The sequence below is a fragment of the Dendrobium catenatum genome, unplaced genomic scaffold, assembly GCF_001605985.2.
Source record: "Dendrobium catenatum unplaced genomic scaffold, ASM160598v2 fragScaff_scaffold_116, whole genome shotgun sequence".
Lineage (NCBI taxonomy): Eukaryota > Viridiplantae > Streptophyta > Magnoliopsida > Asparagales > Orchidaceae > Dendrobium > Dendrobium catenatum.
The window spans coordinates 133,622-155,775 of NW_021318578.1; the positions used below are offsets into that span (position 1 = coordinate 133,622).

At 34.4% G+C, this 22,154-nt stretch overlaps 1 protein-coding gene across 2 annotated transcripts; it reads right to left on the reverse strand.

Moving 5' to 3' along the window:
• Positions 1-2,146: 2,146 nt before the first annotated feature.
• LOC110095739 (calcium-transporting ATPase 10, plasma membrane-type-like) lies at positions 2,147-21,715 on the reverse strand. 2 transcript variants are annotated; one of them, XM_020821394.2, is made up of 8 exons: positions 21,261-21,715; positions 12,096-12,150; positions 10,048-11,999; positions 9,802-9,960; positions 8,070-8,241; positions 7,678-7,976; positions 3,603-3,669; positions 2,635-2,777 (listed from the first exon to the last, which is right to left on the reverse strand). In XM_020821394.2, the coding sequence occupies exons 1-8, from the start codon at positions 21,435-21,437 to the stop codon at positions 2,767-2,769; spliced, it is 2,892 nt and encodes a 963-aa protein (XP_020677053.2). In that variant the 5' UTR covers positions 21,438-21,715; the 3' UTR covers positions 2,635-2,766. The 2 variants fall into 2 exon arrangements, with proteins under 2 accessions (XP_020677052.1, XP_020677053.2); XM_020821393.2 differs by lacking the exon at positions 3,603-3,669 and having other exon boundaries at positions 2,147-2,777; positions 21,261-21,713.
• Between the last annotated feature and the right edge of the window lie 439 nt (positions 21,716-22,154).

The following is a 22,154-nucleotide window of genomic DNA, read 5'->3' on the forward strand; positions in this document are numbered from 1 at the left end:
ACAGATTTTGATATTTTTATATTTTATATAAATTTTAATGGAGGATATTAAGAATGAGTTAAAATTAAGGAACAAGAAGCATAAAGTTCAAGAAGAATATAAATGTTAGATGATAAAGTAAAAAATCTTTTATTTTATTTATTAATTAATTTGTATGGATGCTTAATATATTTTTTTATTTGAAAGCTTACACTTGATTAACATGCCCTCTTTTTAGATAATCATTTGGATTATTTAACAAATCTTAAGATAATATATTTTCTGGTTGCCTTACTTGCACATTAAAAGTGCACTTAGAGCATTTAAAAATTAAATGCACTTGGTACACTTTTTAAATGCACTTTAAAAATGCACTTAGTGCAATTTTTAAATGCACTTAGTACACTTTTAAAAATGCACTTAATGCACTTTTAAAAATGCACTTAATACATTTTTTAAATGCACTTAGCGCATTTTAATGCGCTTTAAAAATGCACTTAGTACACTTTTTAAAATCACTTAGTGCATTTTTTAAATGCACTTAGTGCACTTTAATGCACTTTAAAAATGCACTTAGTGCGCTTTTTAAATGCACTTAGTGTATTTTTAAAAATGCACTTAAAATGCATTTAGTGCACTTTTAAAGTGCATTAAAGTGTAAATAAGACTGCTATAAAATATATTATTAACATGTCCACTGTCTGAACAGACATTATTTTAAATGTTAAAAATTTATTTTAGCACATTAAGCCTAAAGAGTTAATATCAGTAATCAATAAAAAATTAAACCATAAAATAAGACATCAAGTTTAAAATCATTTTCATCTGCCAGCCGATAACAGTCCTAACGAGCTACCGGCCGTCAGATCAACTTCCTTCCTCTGATCTTCATTTACTACTTATACAATGTAAGTAAACTAACTAGACAATGGATACAAACTCAGAAACTCTTATGCATTCTGATAATTAATGACCCTGAAAAATCTATACTACTATTATAAAAAGCGCTTGAGTTTCCACCCCTAGCAAATTTTGACCATCCATTTAATTTTTTTTTAAATTATCTTGACCATCCATATATTATAAATAATTAATAAATCAAAAAATAATACTTATAGAATTAAATGCTTATAAATTAATTCTAAATCTTTTTGGTGTTTTAATTTCTCATCCATTTCACTTATTTAATTCATCTTATTAATAATATTTGATCTAAATCTACCATATCAATATCTCCTTCGCCTCTTCCTTCTTCCATCTCTTCGGCTTACCTAGGTGCCTCCTCTCACCGTCTTCTCCTCTGATAGGTTTCTCTCTCCAAATATTTACATCTCCTAAACTTCTTCAATGTTTGTACTTCTCGGCATTTACTTGCAAGTTTATTTCAGTGCTTTCAACTTCTTAAACGTTTTTTCACTCAGTGAACCTTTCGACTTCGATGACATTCGGGCTTCTCATCGATTTTCAATATTGGGCTTCTATTCATCTAAACTAACATTAACTTCTCCTCCTCTCGGATTCTCCTCCCGACCCCTTCGCATATTTCATACCAAAATAGTTCTTCCTTTCAACTTCTCCTCTTCGACTCTTCTTATCCTTTAGGCGGACATAAGTCTTCAAGTATACCCTAGCATTTCTTCTTCCCTGTCCTTCTGGCTTCTCTTTTAATTCTGAAGTGAAAAAATGATTCAACTCTTCAACCCCTAACTCCCAAATTATGGTGGCTTTAAGAGTGACGGCATCCCTCCAGTCGATGGCATTTGCTATTAACCTCATCCGTTGCAGGCCGGCCCAACGGCCTCCCTGCGTCGCCTTTGCCGGTTTTTCCGGTGCCGATGTCTCTGTGAAGGCCTTAAAAAAAAAAAGTTTTAAGCCGTGCTCTCCTTGGGTTGGTCGCACTCTCTCCACTCCGTCCAGCTCCAGGTAAGGGATATTTCTTAGAACGCTGAATGGGAGAGGCTATATCAGTACGAGATTCCTGTCCTTGCCAAAGTACTCTTTGATGGTAGAGAGGCTCAAGTAAAGTCGGAGAATGCATTTCTTTGAACATGTTAAGCTTTCTAAGCCTAAATAATACATACAAACAAAGCCTATATTGATCACATAAAAAACGAAGCCTATATTGATCACATACAAACAATCAAAGGATAAAGTTTACACCAATTTATATTCAAAGCTCCATTATATTTAGATAAGAAACAATCACTAAGTCAAATGTAATAAATTAACACATTTCCAAGCCTAAATAATACAAATACAGAAATCCACTGCAGAAAAGTAATAGAATGTGGTTCGAAGGAAAATATCAGAGACTTTCAAACAAATAACTAAAGACATTTTACAGCATCTCTGCAGCTGTTCTCAGATCCCTTCAGCAGTACTGTTAAGTTCAAATGGTTAAAAGGCCATAAAAGCTACTAAAAACACAGCAGAGATTGCTTTCCTTTCCATGCTGCAACTAAAAAGAACATGGAGCCAGATCTTTTAAATTTAGGCTTTCAAATGTTTGAAAGTTGGCATTTATAGCACCATTTTTGCCTCAAATTCTCTTATTTTGACCCAACAGGAATCTTCTTGATAGCTGCAGCAATGGGCATGCTGAGGAACCCAATGAATACAGTAAAGAACCATTGTGAGAATGTCAATGGTGTGGTATTAGCAAAATCCCCAAGAAATTGGACGATGATGATTTGGAGGATGACGGTGGTGGATAGGACACCAACAAAGACATAGTTGTCGAGAATGCCCTTGAAGACATCGACCTTCTCCATCTCTCTCGAGCTTATTTCATTGAACAACTGTAAAAGAATGTGGAATGTCAGGGAAAGAGGTGTTTGCCAAATTTATGAGTTGTAAATTAGGAGAAATTATTCTGTGCGGGCGCTGAACACAGTTTACCGTCCGGAGACCAACCAGAATGTACCACATCAGCAGTATCGAGCCGCGGTACCGAGCAGTACTGAGCCGGGTAAAGAGTAGGGTGACGCATTCTGGTTGGTCTATGGACAGCATTCGGCGTTCGCACAAAATAATTTCTCGTAAATTAGAGCTTAGTTGGATAAGCTACGCAAAAAGATTTATTAAGGTTTCGTTTGAGACAATTCTTTTATTGCTTTCTAAAGCAACTTTTTAGTACAAAATTTTTTGAATTATAAATTTTTGTATTAGAAAGCCGTTGTAGAAAGCAGTAAGAAAACAATCCCAAGCGAAGCCTAGGAATAATCAGACAATTGGCTGCACTTATTCTTTTTCCCTTGATTGTAATGATGCCAAAACAGAGAACATAACAAGGAAAAGAATGAGAGGCTTCACCAAAATTTAGCATGTTAAAAAACTTAGTGGGGTTTGGGTCTTCCAATTAAAAATACTTTGCAACCTTTCTTTGTTAAGCTTTTATTTTTGTCTACCGAAAATATGGAGATTTCCTGATGCAATGGAGAATTGAATCAAGGCTTTTGACAACTACTTCTAAAGGCCTTTACCAACATAACTAGCTGGCATCCATTATTTCTTTGCTATTCATGAACACCATGGAGCTCATAAATAGCAATCTTGATTACTTATGTAGCAAGTAATAAGATTGTACTGAATGGAAATCTATGATCTATCTTCTAACAACTTACATTGTTGAGCGCAAATTGTAGATAGACTCAAATTTAACGATAGTAAAGCAAATAAGCCACTCCAACCCTGTCCATATTAGGATGAATCGTGATTTTTTGTTTTTCACGAAATAAACTTGATTCTACTGTTCATAAAAGCACTTTTTAATAACCATGTTGTTCATAAGTTTTTGTTTGGGACAACTTTCTTATTGCTTCTTGAAGCAACTTTTTAGTACGAAATTTTTAATTTTTTAACAAAAAAGCTGTTTTAAAAAACAGCAAGAAAGCATTCCCAAATAAAGCCAAAGTTAGGTATGATGTAGCATGCCTTAAGACTGTCCTGTGCCTCCTAAACATGAAAGATAAACATAAGTGATGTGCTTGACAGCTAGACTAGAAAACCTCTAGACTGAATAGTGATAAAGAAAAACATGCAAGCTTGGCGTGATCAGCTTCATCTCCATCGGCAGACGTAGTAGGGTTGTGTATGATCCCGTAAGTCATGGACTAAGGGCATCTCCAACCGAAAATCTCATTTTTCACTCCAAAATGCACTGAAACTAAAAAAAGACGTGATTTATCTCCAATGGAACGTCATTTTACCCCGTAAATTGTCGTTCTCTTCATTCGCGCCTTTTTCCCAAAATTTGGCAGAGATAAAAGAATGGCGCATATGAACAGAGCCACGCCAATATTGGCGTCGCACTGTTCATCCGCGATCAAATGGCGGTCGGTTGGAGCAAAGCAAGAACGGCAAACAAGTGTTTTCCGTTCCATTGGAGTTGCCCTAACAACACCAAAATAGTAATAGATATGAAAGTGAGTGAAAACCATAAGAGGAAATAAGAGTTTACTTTTTGTGGGCCTTGTTGACTTAACTTGGCAGCTCTTGCACTTTGTTTGAAACAAAATCCTGGGAAGCTAATTTCAGGGCTTTCTCCAGATTTTTTGTAGACATTGAAGTGCTTTTAGCACATTATATGCATATATGCATCTTAATCAAACTAGGCTCCCTTGCTCGCTCCAATCGTGGAATTAGTATAGATGTCAACAGCCATTAAAAAGTCATGAAACTTAACATATATTCTATCTATGAAACTTAGATGTTTTTCTTATGGATTTTAATAGTATATATTCGAATTTGTAAGTAACAATCTCTTATCGAGCCAAGCATAATCAAGGATGCTCTTTTTCGTATTGGAAATTTATCAAGCAAGCTAAAAATTCTAATGCTAAGTTGCATGGAAAATAGTCAAAATGGAGCTAGATAGTTAGCAGAATATAAGTTCTTCGAGAATGCTGATTGTTTTGATAGTCGTAGGATATAAGGATACTGATGCAATCTGAAAATAGGTGTTCGTTAGGAATGCAGTTTATGTGTATTAATTTTTAGTTTTTATTCTTTAGTTCATTTCCCAAGTAAAAACATTTCTCCCAAGTACACCTGCAGCACCACTCCCCTAATAGATTGACTTTGAAAGACCTGAGCGCCATATAAAAAACTTCGGACCTCATGAGTATGTGTAAGTGTAGATTTTGGAAACATTGAATCTTCCCCTTCAAATCTTCATGTCGGCTTAAAAAATTTGCGTTATGCTCCTTTTAAAGAATTTTATAGTTATGGCCATGGGCGATATTTTTAAAAGATAGATTTGATTACATATAAGGCATTATCCACTATCCATATATTTCACTCTCATTTTTCTAATTCTAGGTTTCCTATAGACTCAAGCTCCTATAGTTAATTACTCATCTTAGTGACAAGAGAAAACTTTTGATTAAGGCTAGTCATTGGAAGTTAAATGATTAGCATATAAGTAGCAATTTGATTTCAGATTTAAAAATTTATTATCTTAAATTTAAAATGGATGGTGGGAGAATGATGAAGAAGACGATAAAGATCCAAAGATTATGTTGTACGGGATAATCATGAACCATGATCTAGTTAATTAAAGAAGGTAGTCAACTCATTCTGACAGAAAATCATTGTAAACAACTATGGATTGCTTCTTTCAAACCTCCAACATAATATTGCCGGTTGTGGGTGGATGCTTATCTAAGATGACAAATTTAAGTCAACATTTACTAACAGAGGATTTTGTGCACTATCGAGTATATCATATGATTTACAGCTCAAGGGTTTTTAAATAATTGGGTAATTTATAGGCTTTCATCATGACTATAATTTAATGGTGGCATTTTATAACTAAATCACTCAATCATAAAGCCTTAATTATAATCATGTATATGTCGTGTCATTTAATGACAAAATATCAATTAAAGAACACATGACATCCTTATTAGCAAGAGATCATTTGAGAGTGAATATAGTGATACACATGACAAGATATTGACTTTTTGTGAGCTGATATTATTCCTAAAGTTATCGCCCTTGATAAACGGTTAAAAAGTGTAGATGAATTTACTTGAAGTTTTAGAACGATACATTTCACTTGAATATCATTTCCTCTTCTCCAGCTGTTCGTTGGTCTTCGACTTTGTCTGCTTGCATGAGGGGTAGAATTTTGAACGAGTCACTAAAATAACTTCTTCACCTCCTTCGACGACATTCCTTCTTGTTGGATCCAAAGTAACATCTCCTCGTTGTTCTTTTGTAGGATCAGAAGTAACGACGGGAGCTTGCTCGTTGTGAAGGTAGCCATCTTTCTTACTGTATCCAAACAGCCCCGCAGAGTGTAGGGTGTCTCGCTAGAGGTGCATCGTCTGTCTCGTAGCCGCACATGAATCTGGAATGAGAATTGAAGCACGTTGCAGCGCATCTTGTTTGCGGCCTACTCGCTCATGTCGCCCTGACTCACTAACATCGCCTTGTTCGCAGCTTCTCCCTCGCACAATTCGGTCTCCAGGGCTTATAGAGGAAAGGCGAGCGAGCATGTAACAGGTAATTTTGCTTAAATGCCTAGAAAGAAGCGAAGCTCTCTAGCTTTTACCATTAATTTAAACGACAAATTTGACCTAACGACCAAATTGGACAGTTTTAAACAGTTAAGGGGCAAAATTAAGGCAATAAAAAACTCTTGAGACTAATTTGAGCATTTATCAATAGTTGAGGAACTATTTCAAGTTTTTAGTCTTTTTTTTATTTAATTATTCACTTTAAGTATTCATAATACTTTTTACGCTTCTTTTACAAATCACATTAACATAATAAGAATTATAAAAAAATTATTACACAATGAGCATACCTTTCGACAAAATTTATGTTGTCAACCTATTGATATTTTTGGTAGAAACTCATATTTTTCAATAAATTTTTTAAAACAAAATAAAGAAAATATTTTCTCAAATTCTGCAATTTTTAATAAAATCTCATAAGGTGTTAAATAGTCATCATAATTTTATTGAAATTTTTTTCTTAAGATCATACTAAATTTTCTATGTGATCACTTAAATTCTAATTTAGTAATTATTTTTATTTACACCTTAAATATATATTTTTACAATAATTAATAATAAAAAGCAATTGAAATTGAATCTTACACATAATAAAATTTCTCAAATTTAGCCCCTCAGCCATATAAAATTAGTCCAAAATAGTCTCTTAGGTAGAAATCGAAGGAAATTAGCATAAAAAATTGATCAGAATTTAATTTCCTGACTACACATAAGTGATACCAATTTAGTCCTAAGGGAATATTTGGGATCAATTTTATAAAATCAAGGAATTAAATTAGGGAAATATGACCCAATTTAGGCTTTCTTTGGGACGGCTTTCTTTCTGCTTCTTAAATCAGCTTTCTAGCATAAAAAATTTTAATTTTGTACTAGAAAGATGTTTTAAGAAGCATAAAGAAAGTCGTCCCAAACGAAGCCTTAGTTTCTCAACTATTTTGAGCTTTTTTCCTTTCTTAAAATGAAGGGATCTTATTTTGTCTAGATTTGAAAAAAAAAAGATGAGTTTTAGCACAACACTCAATGAAAATGCTAGTTGCTTTGCAAGGACCTAGTTGGCCGTTTTAGACCAAAAAAAATCTATCCAAACCTAAGCAAAACATGAGAGAACTATCTCCAGTTTGCTCTTTATTTAAAGAAGAAAAAAAGACCTAGCAAGAAAAGCATCAGTGGAACTTACCTGGCAGAACACAAACGTATTGAAGATAAGCGTATTCAAGGTGACTTCAGAACCAGCGCCTTCGAGCCTGAAGAGTTGTTTCCCTCCCGTCTGGAGATACCATATTATAAAAAACTGATAAAAAGATTGTCCGAAGATATTTCTCCACATCACATTGCTGATGAAATTCCCTTTCCTGCCAACGGGCATCCTTTTCATTAACTCGTCATTGGGAGGTTCAGTGGCAAGTGCAAGAGCTCCCAATGTATCCATGATCATGTTCACCCACAGCAACTGCACAGCAGTCAGTGGAGCAGTTCCTGACATGAGATTCAATTTTTTTTTTTAAAGCTAGTGAAGGATATTTGTGGCAAGGAAGGATTTGGTAAATAGAAAATCTTAAAATTGTTTACCAGTAAGGCAAGCAGAGGAGAAGTTAACAATTAAAGCAACCACATTCACTGTCAGCTGAAACTGTACAAACTTTTGAATGTTTATGTAAACAGAACGTCCCCATTTGCCAACTGTCACAATTGTCGAGAAATTATCATCAAGAATAATTACATCTGCACTCTCCTTTGCTACCTGCCGTAGATACATGAAAAATTTAGTAAAAAATTATTTAAATTAGTCAAAGTTGGCTAAATATCTAAAAATAAAATATTTGCTGCTACTTTATTATTGACTTGCAACTCCAACAAGGATTAATAATCAATCATTATTTTTCTTCTAGTTGAAAATGATCTTTATTTATTAGATTTAAATGAGAATTTGACTTTTAACGTGACACAACGGAGAAAAAAGATTCATATAGCCGACCCCATATAGTGGGACAAGGGCTTGATATTGTTGTTGTCGTTGTTTGAAAATGAGGATCCCAGAGCACACCTACTAGAGCTTGTTGATAAGGTTTGCAGAAATAAGGAAAAAACTATTGAGCTACTGCCACCAATTTTATAAATGGACAACAGCCTTTTAATGGCTGTGCTACTGCCACCAATGGGCTAAAAAAACGCATAACCAAAATTATAACAGAAGGATGCAATAAAAACAAAAATTCTTTCTCATGAGGAACTCCCAATTGAAGCATTTCATAGAGCAGGGGTTTGAGGACTTCAAGTTCCCACTATGAAATAAAAACCAATCTTCTACGTAAGCCTAGGGAATGGTGACTTACATGAGTCTTATTATTAAGCATAAATAGTAATAATAACTATAACTGGACAAGTAAACTGAAATCTTGGAGTATTCTATCCATGCTTGATTAGAAATTTTCTCTAACAGTTGCAACAACAACTCTAAATTTCAACTTTGCTTCCATCACTTAAACTTGAACATATCATTGAAAATTCACATTAAGGACGCTTTGCATGTACTTTCATGTCATCGACTTAGGTCTTACCAAATATCATTTTCCACTGTTAAAACTAAGGCTCCTTCACCCTACTAAAGTTTCAAATACCTTATTAGCCTCCTACACAGACGTGTAGTGAAATGTTGAGTTGCTCCTAATGTTGATGCTTTGTTGAACTCACTCCAAGAAATGAACAACATATTGAGGCCTACATTCAAGATTCTTCAAAATTTAAAATTTTCAATGAGACATAAAAAAGCATGATACTCTAACATAACTCCAATCTCCCTAGTTACCAAAAATGCAATAAATTCCTTCCACCACAAGTCCCAAGTCCCAACCAAATTGCCTTTCCAAGAACAAATAATCCCTATTAAAGTCCAAGTCATCCACCACCAGTCCCAACCAAATTGTCTTTCCAAGAACAAATAATCCCTAATAAAGTCAAAGTCATCTAAAATAATGATGTGCAATGATGCATACATGTATAAAAGCTAAAAAAGTAAACTAATAAAACATAAAAAATGATAACCACGAAAATGAAAAACAAAATGATGCCCATACTAATCCAATAACCATACCCCTGTCCTCTTGCTTCATATATTACAATTAAGTGATAGATTAAAGAAGTGTGCAGATACAAATCAAAGCTAAATAGTATATACGACAATTTATCAACTAATCTCAACACTGAGTATGTAGAACTGAGGTGAATTAAAACCCCTAAAACTTTCAAGTTAATAATTTTCAATGGAAAAAAAGTGCCATACGCAAGAACTAAGAAACATCACCTCAGTTCCTGCAATTCCCATTGCAAGTCCAATATCTGCCTCATGAAGCGCTGGAGCATCATTTGTGCCATCACCAGTCACAGCAACGACCTCACTGAACAAAGTACGCAGGTGCCTCACAAGTGTATGTTTGTCCAGTGGTGAAGATCTAGCCATCACCTATTAAATAGAGAGATTCAGCTCAGAATCGCTAACCAGTTATATGCACAATTGCAACAGTAAAACAATATCTAAAAGCTAGGAGACCTGTATCCTTGGAATTAATTCCATCATTTGTTCTAGACTTTTTTCCCTAAACTCTGGACCCTCTATAGCTATGCCATCATCTGTAAGAATACCACATTCTCGGGCAATAGCCTTTGCTGTATTAATGTTATCTCCGGTAACCATTCTCACTGCAATTCCAGCGGATCGACAAACAGCCACCGACTCCTTGACACCGGGTCTGACAGGATCCTTAATGCCTACAATTCCAATACATGTGTACCCATCAGAAGGGATTTGTTGATTAGCTGAGAAATCATCTTCAACCTCCATATAGGCTAGGCAAAGTGTCCTCAGAGCTTCTTTAGCAAAACTTTCAATTGTATCCCTGAGATGATTGGCTGTTGCATCATCAAGGGGAACAACATTACCTGCAGCATCTAAAACCTTGTCACATGAAGCCAGAACTATTTCAGAGGCACCTTTACAGTGGGCTCTGTATCCCCCTTGAGGAAGTTGAATCACTACTCCCATTCTCTTTTTCGCTGAATTGAAAGGTTCAACTTTAATAAGCTTAACTGCTTCACGCTCTGCTATAAAATCACCGCCTAGAGATAAGCCAAATTCCAATATAGCAGTCTCAGTTGGTGTTCCTAGTATTTCTATCTTTCTTTGTTGGTTGGTTACGATTTCTCCTCCAGTATTATTAAATATGGACTGCATAAGGATATTAGACACCTTTTGTGGAAGCTGAGAGAAGATACTAGAAGCATCACTTGGATTAGATAATTCACTGATATTTCCACAGATGCAAGCTTTCACCACAGTCATGTGATTGGTTGTCAAGGTTCCTGTCTTGTCACTGCAGATCGTCGTAGCCGAGCCCATAGTTTCGCAGGCTGCAAGATGGCGGACCAATGCTTTATCATTCATCATTTTCTTCATGGCAAAGGCAAGACTCAAGGTCACAGCTAGGGGAAGTCCTTCTGGAACTGCAACAACTACAATGGTAACTGCAATGGCAAAATATTCTAACAACTGCAATGCATCATCACCAGTCCAGCTGAGTAATGTCCCAGCATTATACTTATGCCAGATAAGGGATTGTGCCATCACTGCAAAAGTCACAACTGCAAAGAATAAACCAATCTTCCCAATGATTGAGGCAACTCCATTCAGCTTAACCTGTAAAGGAGTTTCATCGTCTCCTCCTTCACTAAGTGTGGCCATCAACTTACCCCATTGAGTTCTCATGCCAACAGTTGTTACCAACATTTTACATGATCCATCCTGAACCTTAGTTCCTGACAGGAGAAAAGGATTTTCTGCAGTTACGGCAGCAGGTTCACTCTCCCCTGTTAAACTTGACTCATCAATTAATAATGAAAAACCAGAAAGGAAAAGCCCATCTGCAGGGACTTGATCTCCTATTGCTAAATGGACGATATCACCAGGAAGAAGGTCATAGATTGACATTTTCTGTCGAAATCCATTTCGTGTGACTTGTATGGTTATTTTCTTTTTCTCCTTATCCAAGTCCTTGAACTGTAAAGATTGCCTGTAATCACTTGTAGCAGTAACAAAGACAACTAACAAGATACTTGCAACAATTCCAAGGCCATCATGCGCACCTTTTGGCCATCCTTCTGTAAGAATACCAACAATCAGAGAAACAAAGGCACAGGCGCCAAGAATCATAAGTGTCATGTCTTGAAGTGCTTCCCAAACGTATACAAAAAAACTCCTTGCTTCACTTTCAGTAAACTTATTTATTCCATAAATCTCTTGCCTGATCTTCAATCTTTCCTCAGAAGTGGTAAGGCCGTTAGTTGCGGATGTTGACAGTTTATTTGCTAGACCATCCACCCCACCATGCATTTTTAACTTCTTGATGGCATGGCCTTCAACTATGGAACCCAATTCATCAGCACAAATCTGAAAACCTGCTGCTTTGACATCATCAGGCACAGTGTAGTCACTCGATAATGTGAGGCCTAAAACATTCAAGAATGTTCATGTCCATAAGATATTCAAAAAACCAATACCAGGAGCAAAAAGAAGCAATTAATGTGGATGAAGTTGGAGGTCACCATGTATAAAATGAAGTGCAGCTTTTGAAACTAATACAGCCACTCGCAGTTTCTCCTGTAAAACACAAGAAGAAATCAGTATCAGTTGCAGGGCACTTTAAAAGGAGAGATTATTACGTACAGTGTCCGGACTGTCCAGAGACGAATCCGGACGCACCATGTCACCCAGATGCACTAGGCCCAAGGTGACATGGCACGTTAAAAGGTTAAAATATTGATATAAATCTTCTGTATGGTACCAATGAGTAGGAATGGATTTTGGTAACACAGCTAGCTAAAAGCTTTGATGCTCCGACACTTCTAAATGTCTTTTATGCTCCGACACTTCTAAATGTCTTTTATGCCCATATCAAATATATGTTGAACTTGGACATGCAAAAAACACCAACATGAATCCGACACTTTCAAAATTGTGTAAATTTTATTAAGTGCAAAATTGAATTCCGAAACTTCCTGGATGCGGCAGGACATGCATAACACATAAAAAAGCAGGAAATAAAACTGTGCAGACATAAATAACTCCCATATTTCTAAAGCATCATGCCCTGTCCTATCCTCCCCCATTTTCGTTGCTTCTTCCAAGACCAAACAATTCCATGCCCTAGACAGGCATCTTTGCCTAGCAACTCTTTTCAACTTCCCCCATGTTTAGCCATTGCAACTCTCATAGACTTCTTGTAGTAGCAAGGTAGTGAATAAAATGTTGTTGAAGTAGTTTTACTTATTTTATTTTAGTTTATGGAAGTGCAACTGATTTATCACTTTGATTGTACGGAGTTATTCTTTATTTCGTGATTCTTTTAATAAAAAAATAGTAGAATTAATATTTTTATATTAATAATTTATAAAATATAGCATTGTGTCCATAGCATGGTGTTACCTACTTTTTGTAGTAATGTCATGTCCATGCCATGTTATTGTGTGTTCGTGTTCATGCTTCAAAGACTAAATGGAAAGATCAACTTCAAATATTTATTTGGCAGAATTGGACATATAGAAATTTATCCATCGCCGCAAGAATTTATAATCATTATGAAGCCAAATCAAACAGATAGTGAAACAGATGGAAGGGGGGTTTGGTAAGAATTGTGTATAAGACAAATATAATGTGAAGTAAATAATTAGCTAAATGAAGTTATTACAACTCAGCTTGGCATCTGTTATTGACTAGAAAGACAAAAATTCATCATTTTTTTCCTAAGTGTGTAATGATCAAGAAAGAAATCAAACTACATATACTTCTCAAGCAAATGATTTTTATCTATTATTTGACTTATTTTATATTTTAATTTACGCATAAGGCCACATTAGAGAAATTAGATTTAATTTTAATTAGCCTCATCCTTAACGATGCGCAATATCGCATTAAGTTGAAGTCTTACAATAAAATGTCACACTCCTAGCACCAGCAAGGAATGCCAATTGCCAAAGCTTATCTTTATGGATATTTTGGTGTAAAAAACCACAAGCAGGGGAGAAGATAAACCAATCAACAATACTTAAAATAATTAAACTTCAATAAACTAATAAGAAGTAAACAAAAAGAAAATCATAATATTGGAAATGGGCAAGATATTATGGATGAGCTGTGTGCCTTTGAAGCATGAACACGAACATCGGATGAGTCATAAGCATAGATATCTGCAATATTGAATATAGTTAGGGGTCTTTCATAAAAAGTCAAGGGACTATTTTGATAATTTTCTCATGCTTATTAATTATTCCTTTTTGCTTGACAATGGAACTGAATCTTTGAAGAAAAGGACCTGACATAAGCATTCAATTGAGTTTCTTCCAAGAATTCTGGAACAAGAGAGTTGATGGTCAATAAAAAATGCAAATTCTTAGTAAAGAAAATAACGTTTCAACAGCTTGAGTTCCTTATTAATGTATATAGCTCTTGTTCATAGTGGACCATTTTTGTCGTGTGCTACTAAGTGTCTCATTGAAAATTTCATTAATTTTTAATCTTGGGTGGTACTGTGTCGATGCTAATAGTTGATGCAGCTGCCTCAACCTAGAAGGGTTTATCAAAATATAATGGCCAAAATTGGGGTGGAGCAAAGATGCTCATTAATGGCATCATTTTTTTCATCAGAATTGTTTGTGCTTCAAGCAATCGGTAATTAGAGCTATGATGTGACTAAAGTTTTGAACAAAATAACCATAAAAATTTGCAATCCCATGAAATTTGTGAGCAGCTGTCATGGAAGTGGTATTCAACCAGGATCTAATGGCATCAACCTTCTTTGGATCGGCGCGTATGCCTTTGATGTCAGTGAAGCAACCCAAGAAATGTACTTTTTTGATAGAAAATTCACATTTTGGTAGATTAATGCATAATTTGTGATCTTGTAGTGCAACGAAGAGCAATTTGAGATGTTGTAAATGTTAGGATAAAATATTGAATAAATTAAATGATGATGAAGAATGAACACATCAAAGATCAAAATCACAAGAAATAAGTTTACATGTTTCAGTGATATTCACTTACGTCTATAGTTTCATATAGATAAAATATTCCACTAAGGATTAAAAGAAGAGTGCATCAAAGATTTATTTTCATTCATATAATAAAAGATATAGAGATACAACTTTTTCTGTGACAATAACTATGTAGTATCCAAGCCACCTAACATAAAAATGGGGGCCAAAGGTGGAGATGAAGATGTTCATACTAATGCTGTTACCATCTTCTCTTCTCGGCTACAATAGCTTCTTTCTCCCTTCTCTTTTCAACTGCAAGAGCTTCTCTTTACTAAGGTTGTATGCTTAAGTTATACTTCCCTTTCTCTCCTCTTCTTCCTATTTACTTGTGGCTATAGATGTTTCAATATAATAGATGAATCTTCATATATAGAGCTTAGAGGTGGTAGGTAGTAAGTTTGAATGTATAAAGCAGATGATGGTAGGTACCATTATATAGATTGAGGAAGCTAGGTAGAAAACTTGTATGATCTAGCTAAAAAAAATTATTTCCATAACTTAACACCTCTTTACATGGCACATCTGCATCATCATTCATAGAGGTCAGCTTAGGCTTTGATAAACCTCCACATTTTAGTGCGTACTATTTTCATTAGCATATCGACAAAAGTTTTTGTTCCTTTGATTTTAGTAAGCAATAAAACTTATTCTTCGAGCAAGATGTGTACAAAGTAGTACTTAAGTTTAACATGCTTTTTCAGACATGGAAGGCATCATTTTTTGGCATGTTAAAGGAACATTGACTATCACAAAGTGGAGAAATATCAGCTTATAATTGGTTGAGTTCCTCTACAAAACTTTTTAATCAAAGCATCTAAGGTGATAGCTACATATTTAACTTCAGCTGTTGATAATGCAACTATCTTCATTAACTAGGATTCTAAACTAATACTAATACCACATGAGGAGTAGATATACCCAATAGTATTTTTTTCATGAATCAAATTTCCTCCTAAATTCACATCAACATATTTCTATAGTTTTAAGTTAACTCTTTTAAATTAAAATGATTGAATAATTGTGCCTTTCAGATATAGGATCCACTTTACGTCCTCCCAATATTTCTTTCATGGATTTAACATATATATACTAACAACTCCCATTAGATTTAAACGAGAATTTGACTTTTAATAGAACACAATGGAGAAAAATGATTCATGTAGCCGACCACACGCAGTGGGACAAAGGCTTGATGTTGTTGTTGTTGTATACTAACAACTCCCATTGTATGTGCGATGTTTGATCTTTTACAACTATTAAGCCACACTAGTTCCATTATAGCTTGTGTCTTTCTTATATAATGCGTACACCTTGAAGCATAATGCTCGTTGAAGCGGCACGGCGGCACCTCACTCAAAGAGTTATTGAATATTTTTAGGGTTATATTAAATAACTTATTATACCAATATCCCACCCACACAACCATGCGACTAGCAAACAACAGATCCTAGAGTGAGCAGGACAAGGATAGGGTGCGACTCTTGATTTCTTCGATGTGAGCGAGAAGGATTGGGATGGGGTGTGAAAGCCTCCAAGGATGATAAAAATACAACATACAAGAATTTTTTTAAGAACATCAAAGTGAGAATGAGGTTGTCGTGGATAACGATCCTCATGGCGTATAAGTTTTAAGTGAGTATTTAATTTGAATATAGTTTCAAACTTATATATTATAATAACATTTACTTTGAAACAAGTAATTATATTAATATTTTATTGCATATTTTGTCATTTTTATGAGTTATTTATAATTTTGTATATTATTTTGTTTGAGGCAAATACCTTAAGGATTCACCTTGACTTATTAAGGCAAAATGCCTCGATTCTAGATTTCATTTTTTTAAACATCAATATGATCCTAAAAAATACAATGACCATATAGTAAATGGGTTAAACTAGTTGAGTTCGGGTAATGTGGGTCTAGACCAAGTTAAGATTGGGTCATACATTTTGATTCATATAATAAACAAGTAGAGTTTGAATCAAGCATATTCAAGACTGGTCAACTTTATATCATACCCAAACCCGACTTGCCAAATCAAATTGACATTCTAGAAATAGGGCATTGTGTTCCCTACTTTTGTCTGAATGAGTAGTCAAGACATAATGAATAACCAACCACAAGGAGAATCCCATTCAATGCTTCATTGACATCATGGCCTCGTCATAGTGGCACACTGTTGGAATGTATTTGAGTCGAGTCAACCCATGAACTGATTTTACAAGCCACAAGCTTGAGTTCAAACATATATTAAAGCTTGCATGATGTATGAGTTCGAGTTCCAGCTCAACTTGACTTAATAAATCATTCAACTATCTCCTTACAAATATTTTGGGGAAAAGACATTAAAATTCTAGTTTATCTTCTTTCAAGAAGTTTATGCATTCATCTACTTAAGTCATACCATTAAAGACTAACCGAGTTGAGTTATTAATCAATCTCGAGTTATCGAGTCAAACTCAAGTTTAAATTGGGTTTAATTGAGATAAGCTCGAGCTTGATTATCGAGCTCAAGCTTGAGTCAGGGTCAACTTGAGTTTGACTCGACTTGATAACATTCTTAACCCACCTCGAGCGTTAGGTTCTTAACTCTCCAAGCGATGTCCTTATTGTAGTCTTGATTTCATGCCTCTAGATGGCACAGGAATGATCCACTCCAAATGGTGGCTCCTCATAATGTTAAAGTTCATAGGAATGTCGTAAAACATCCACAACACCATGATAGCAATCCATAGGGAATGGATCAACACGATGGCTATGGGGCTAGGAAGAATAGAAGGTTTAGGATCAACAAGATTACCTTCACCTTCTTTAGATGGGTGTTTAGATGCAAAGTTAGGTTCATGATTTCCACCTATTTGATTCTCTTTATTTTCAAACCTAGCATTCAACTCATGAGAGGTTTGTTGGAGTAAGAGGGTGAGATCCTCATAAATGAGTGATTTCATCTTCATCTTTATGATTTTTTAGCTTGATATGAATATCTATTTCAAGTAGTCAAGACAATTACATTTTAATCAGAAAATTTTTAAATGCTCTCAAGCTTTAGTATTTTTGAAGGCCTAGATAAATCAAAAAAAATTTGGTCAATAGAAAAGTAGAGGAGCTCATTGAACTAATCAAAATTGACTACTAAATTTGGGTCAAAACAATAAAGATAAAACAAAAATACTGATATATGTCATAGAAGATATAAAATACAAAAATTTGAAGCAAACAAATATTTGTCTATTGATTGATATTAAAATTTAATAAAATTGAAAACATAATTAGATGAGTGAGTAAACAAATGAAGTGGTGATTTAGACTTTTTACTTGGTTCTAATAATGAGATGCTAAGTTAATAGAAATGAACCTAATAGCATAATCTAATTTGCAAATGTAGTTTAATACATTTAGAACTTCTCAAGGAATTTTGCTCTAATACAAAATGTAAAATGAAAAAAGCCTAACCAATATGTAATGGAAATATGTTGTAGGATAGATGAGAACTTTTGCATAGAGAACCAAAGATTTCACTTAAATTTATTAGAAAAGTTATATAATGGATTCAATCAACAATTATTGTTTTAATTTGGGATGAGTGTGATAATGAAAGAGATTATGTTAGCCAAATTAAGACTTTTAACCATATAATACTAAATAAATATTAATTATCTAAGACTAGACTAACCATGGTGGAAGCTAGAGGCGGAGTGAGGATAATTGAAGGGGACCTTCACAAACAGTCCTTCATTGCATTGGCATCCTTTCTTCCTTGGAAGTCCCCAAAGGGCTTGTATACTCTCACACAAAAAGTCCTCTTACGTGGTCAGGACACAAAGATAGTAAAATATAAAGTGGAAGCGAATAGCCAAATACCTAAACTTCATTCGTTGACAACATAGATTCATACATAACAAGAGCGGGATTATATATAGTGATAACAAGTGAAACCCTCGAGTCATGAAGGGGTGGCTGATCATATATAGGAAAGAGGGTATCATACCTTTGTGAAATTTGAAGAGGCATTGAAAGGGTTTTCAGGTGTTTTGTAAGGCTCCAAGGTCTTAATGACTTAAATGAGAGGGGATCCAAATGGCTTCATACACTAGCAAATACATGATAATGGTATAATAAATATATCATAAACTCAATAGGACTTAATGAACATAACCCGTAAGGGTCAAAAAGTAAACAACATAAGAAATAAAGAGAAATTAGATCTCATGAATGACATGATATCCTAAGTATATATGAACTATACTTCATGACCATATCTTTCAAGTTTCTAGTGATGGTTTGAAGATGTACTGCATCATAAATCATAAAATTGACCCCAAATAGTTAGGATAAGACTAGATACAATGATCTCTACAGTTTCAACTAGCATCTTTTTCTTAGGTTGGCTCATCATCCTTTTGACTGGGATTTAACTTTAGTGAAATGGATGGTTCTCACAAGTGAAATGCCTTATAGATAAATCTTCTCCCAACTCTAGTGTGAGAATTAGAGTGCACCAACATGGGAATCAAAGGTGAGAGGGCAAGAGGCTTGAAGGATGTCCAAACCTATTATCATTTCTATTTAATGTCATATACATTAATCTACATGCTTTTCTCTCCATCTTTATCTCTAAAACATTAGTCCTCAATTCAAAGTAAAAAAACTATCTTATTATGCTCTTTCTTTCGTTCACAATGCATAATAAGATAGTTCTTTTATATATTTTGCAAGGAAAATTTCTAGCCTTTTAGCTATAGGAAGAAAACCAATATTTCACAAAACATTAAGAATAATATATTTTACAAGATTCAAAAATCAACCTCTTATATTCACTTGGCGAAAATATCATTAGTTCTTTATATATATATATATATATATATATTAACATGAATTTGGTATCTAGTTTAAATGTCATAGTAATATCATAACATAAATCTTACAATTGAATGTTATTGAATGTTAGGTATGCCGTATGTCTAACACCTTTTCTCAAGATTTTGATGGTTCAAACCTCTAACTCATGATTGTATCAAGTAAATATAGATTCTAATGTTGACTCTTTCTTAAGTCAAACTATGATTGATACTCAAGTAGATCTTATAGTAAATATGACTATAAATATTGTTGAATGAGGAGTCATACAAGTTGTTAATGATAATAATTAAGATAACAAATTTTAGAGGAAGAAAAAAAAAGAAATTTGGAGAAACACTTTTCTATGGTATAATTGAGAATTGGTGTTGAACATGTACAATGCAAGCATTATAATTGCAAGTTATATATGAATAAGAAGGTCATCTTTCAATTGAGTCCTCTTTTAATGACTTTGAAGCATATGATTCATTGTTGACTTTCTTAGTTGTAATAAATCATCTTGACTTCTATGGGATCAAACAATGCAACTATTTTGAGGAGTTGGCAAAAGCTTGTTTCTATGAGAATGCATCTTATCCAAGTAATTAATTGTGTTTATTTTTTGTATTTCTAGTTTTTTTTTTCAAATTATTTAATTCATTTTTAGTGAACTTGAGTATTTATTTGATGCAGATCCCGCTTATATTCTATTCCAGTGAACAATTTTGCTGGTACTCTTTAATGTTGTATGATTGCAAGAAAGTCTATTTGTCAGTTATTATCTTATTTAATTGTTGTCAAATAGTTAGATACTAATTTCATTTTAAATAAATTGTTTGTTCATTTAGACTTTTAAAATTATATTCTAATTCATTTAACTTTTTAGGTTGCTTGTTAAATTTTTTAAGCACTCGTTCTCTTAATTTTGGCAAATTAAGTATGAGACAAATTCAGTTATAAAAATCTAAACAAGTACAAAGTCAACACAACTCTCCTTGATTTGTTGGTTTGGAGTTTGGCTCCCAACTTAGAGGTCTTGAGTTCAAATCTAGCGTATGTGTTGTGTGTATTTGGGCGCTGCCCCTAATTTCCCCACAAAAAAAAGTACAACGACATGTGTGAAAGCTCAGCTCAAGCTTCAGGCAAACATGAATAACTTTTCCTACGGTCAAGCTAAATTCAATCCATGAAATATTTGACTCTACTAAGGCCTTCTCCAATCAAATTTCAAATGCATGAATGACGTCGCTCGCGAGCTCCAGCCGAACGATAAAACTTCCGCTATTTGGTAGCGGGTGAACAATGCGACGCCAATATTGGCGTTACACTGTTCACCTGCGCTTTTTTTTTTTTTTTTTGTCTCTACCGGATTTGCGGAAGAAAAGCGCGAAAGATGAGAAAGACGGTTACCACGCAAAATAGAATTTGATTGGAGATGAATCACAACATTTTTTTAGCTTAACTGCATTTTGGAGTGAAAATGGGATTTTCGGTTGGAGATGCCCTAAAGCCCTAGCAGTGCTACATCACAGTAATCGGCTTAAAACAGTTTGGAACTGAACAACTATGTTGCAATAATAAAATATTACTGCATGGTGCTGCATTTTGGTGAAGAGGATTAACAGCTCATATAACACACAATTAATTGAGGACGAGGATCCATATAGAATTTTCCAAAATAATTGTGAAAAAACTAACCATGGTGATGACAATATACAGCTCGCCACTCAAATGGAGGTTTCAATGATTATTTTTAGCAAATGTTTCCAATTCTCTCCAGCATTTCCGTCCCCCTTACGAAAAGTTCAAAACTTTAGAGCGATAGCACAAAATCATACCTGATTCGAGCGCTTCATCGCCGCAGCCTCCCATCGCTTCGAAAGATTGGCTGTGAATCGGAACCGGCGCTTAGGGTTCTTAACGACGCCGCATACCTTCCGCCACCTCTGCAGCGCATCCTCCGACGAATTTTTTGGCAGCACGCCGCCAAAGTTCTCATTTAGATAACTCTCCATCTCCCCTCCGCTTCTAATTAGCCCAATACCCAGAAATGCTCCTACAAGTGATCTTCTTCTTCCTCCGGTCAGAGATCCATTCCAAAAAAAAAAAGCTATAGAAAGAGCTCGAGCTTGCGAAATGGATCCCAAAATGGCTCAAATGAGGAGCAGGAGAATTCAAAAAAGGAGGAGCCTTTTCTCAATTTGTGAGGCTCATAAGAAGAGAGAGAGAGAGAGAGAGATGCTCGGTCTTCCTGCGAATTCCAGTCGATTTTTTTTTTTTCTTCAAGTTTGCGTGGTGAAGGAGACGTGTTGAACTTCCATGACATTGCCAAGCTAATTTTAAAATGATTTTTTTATTTATTAAATTTATTTTTAAATGAATATATTAACACCCTTCCTTCAATAATTGAGGCTTTTTTTTTCTTTATATATATTAAAAAATTAAGAGATTTACATACATATAATACATACAAAATTACTATCACTCATATATTTCATTCTTATCATACATACCACCCTATAAACTTTAATATTTCATTTCATCCACTCATATTTATTCTATGTATGATAGTCATGTAATATTAAAGTTTAATATGTTAGATATATAAATAGCACGAAATAAAGTGATATGTATGTAAATCCCCCAAAATTTAATATTTAATATATAGCACCTATAAATTAAATATAAATATAATAAATGAAATATTAAAATTTATAGAGTAGTATGGATGG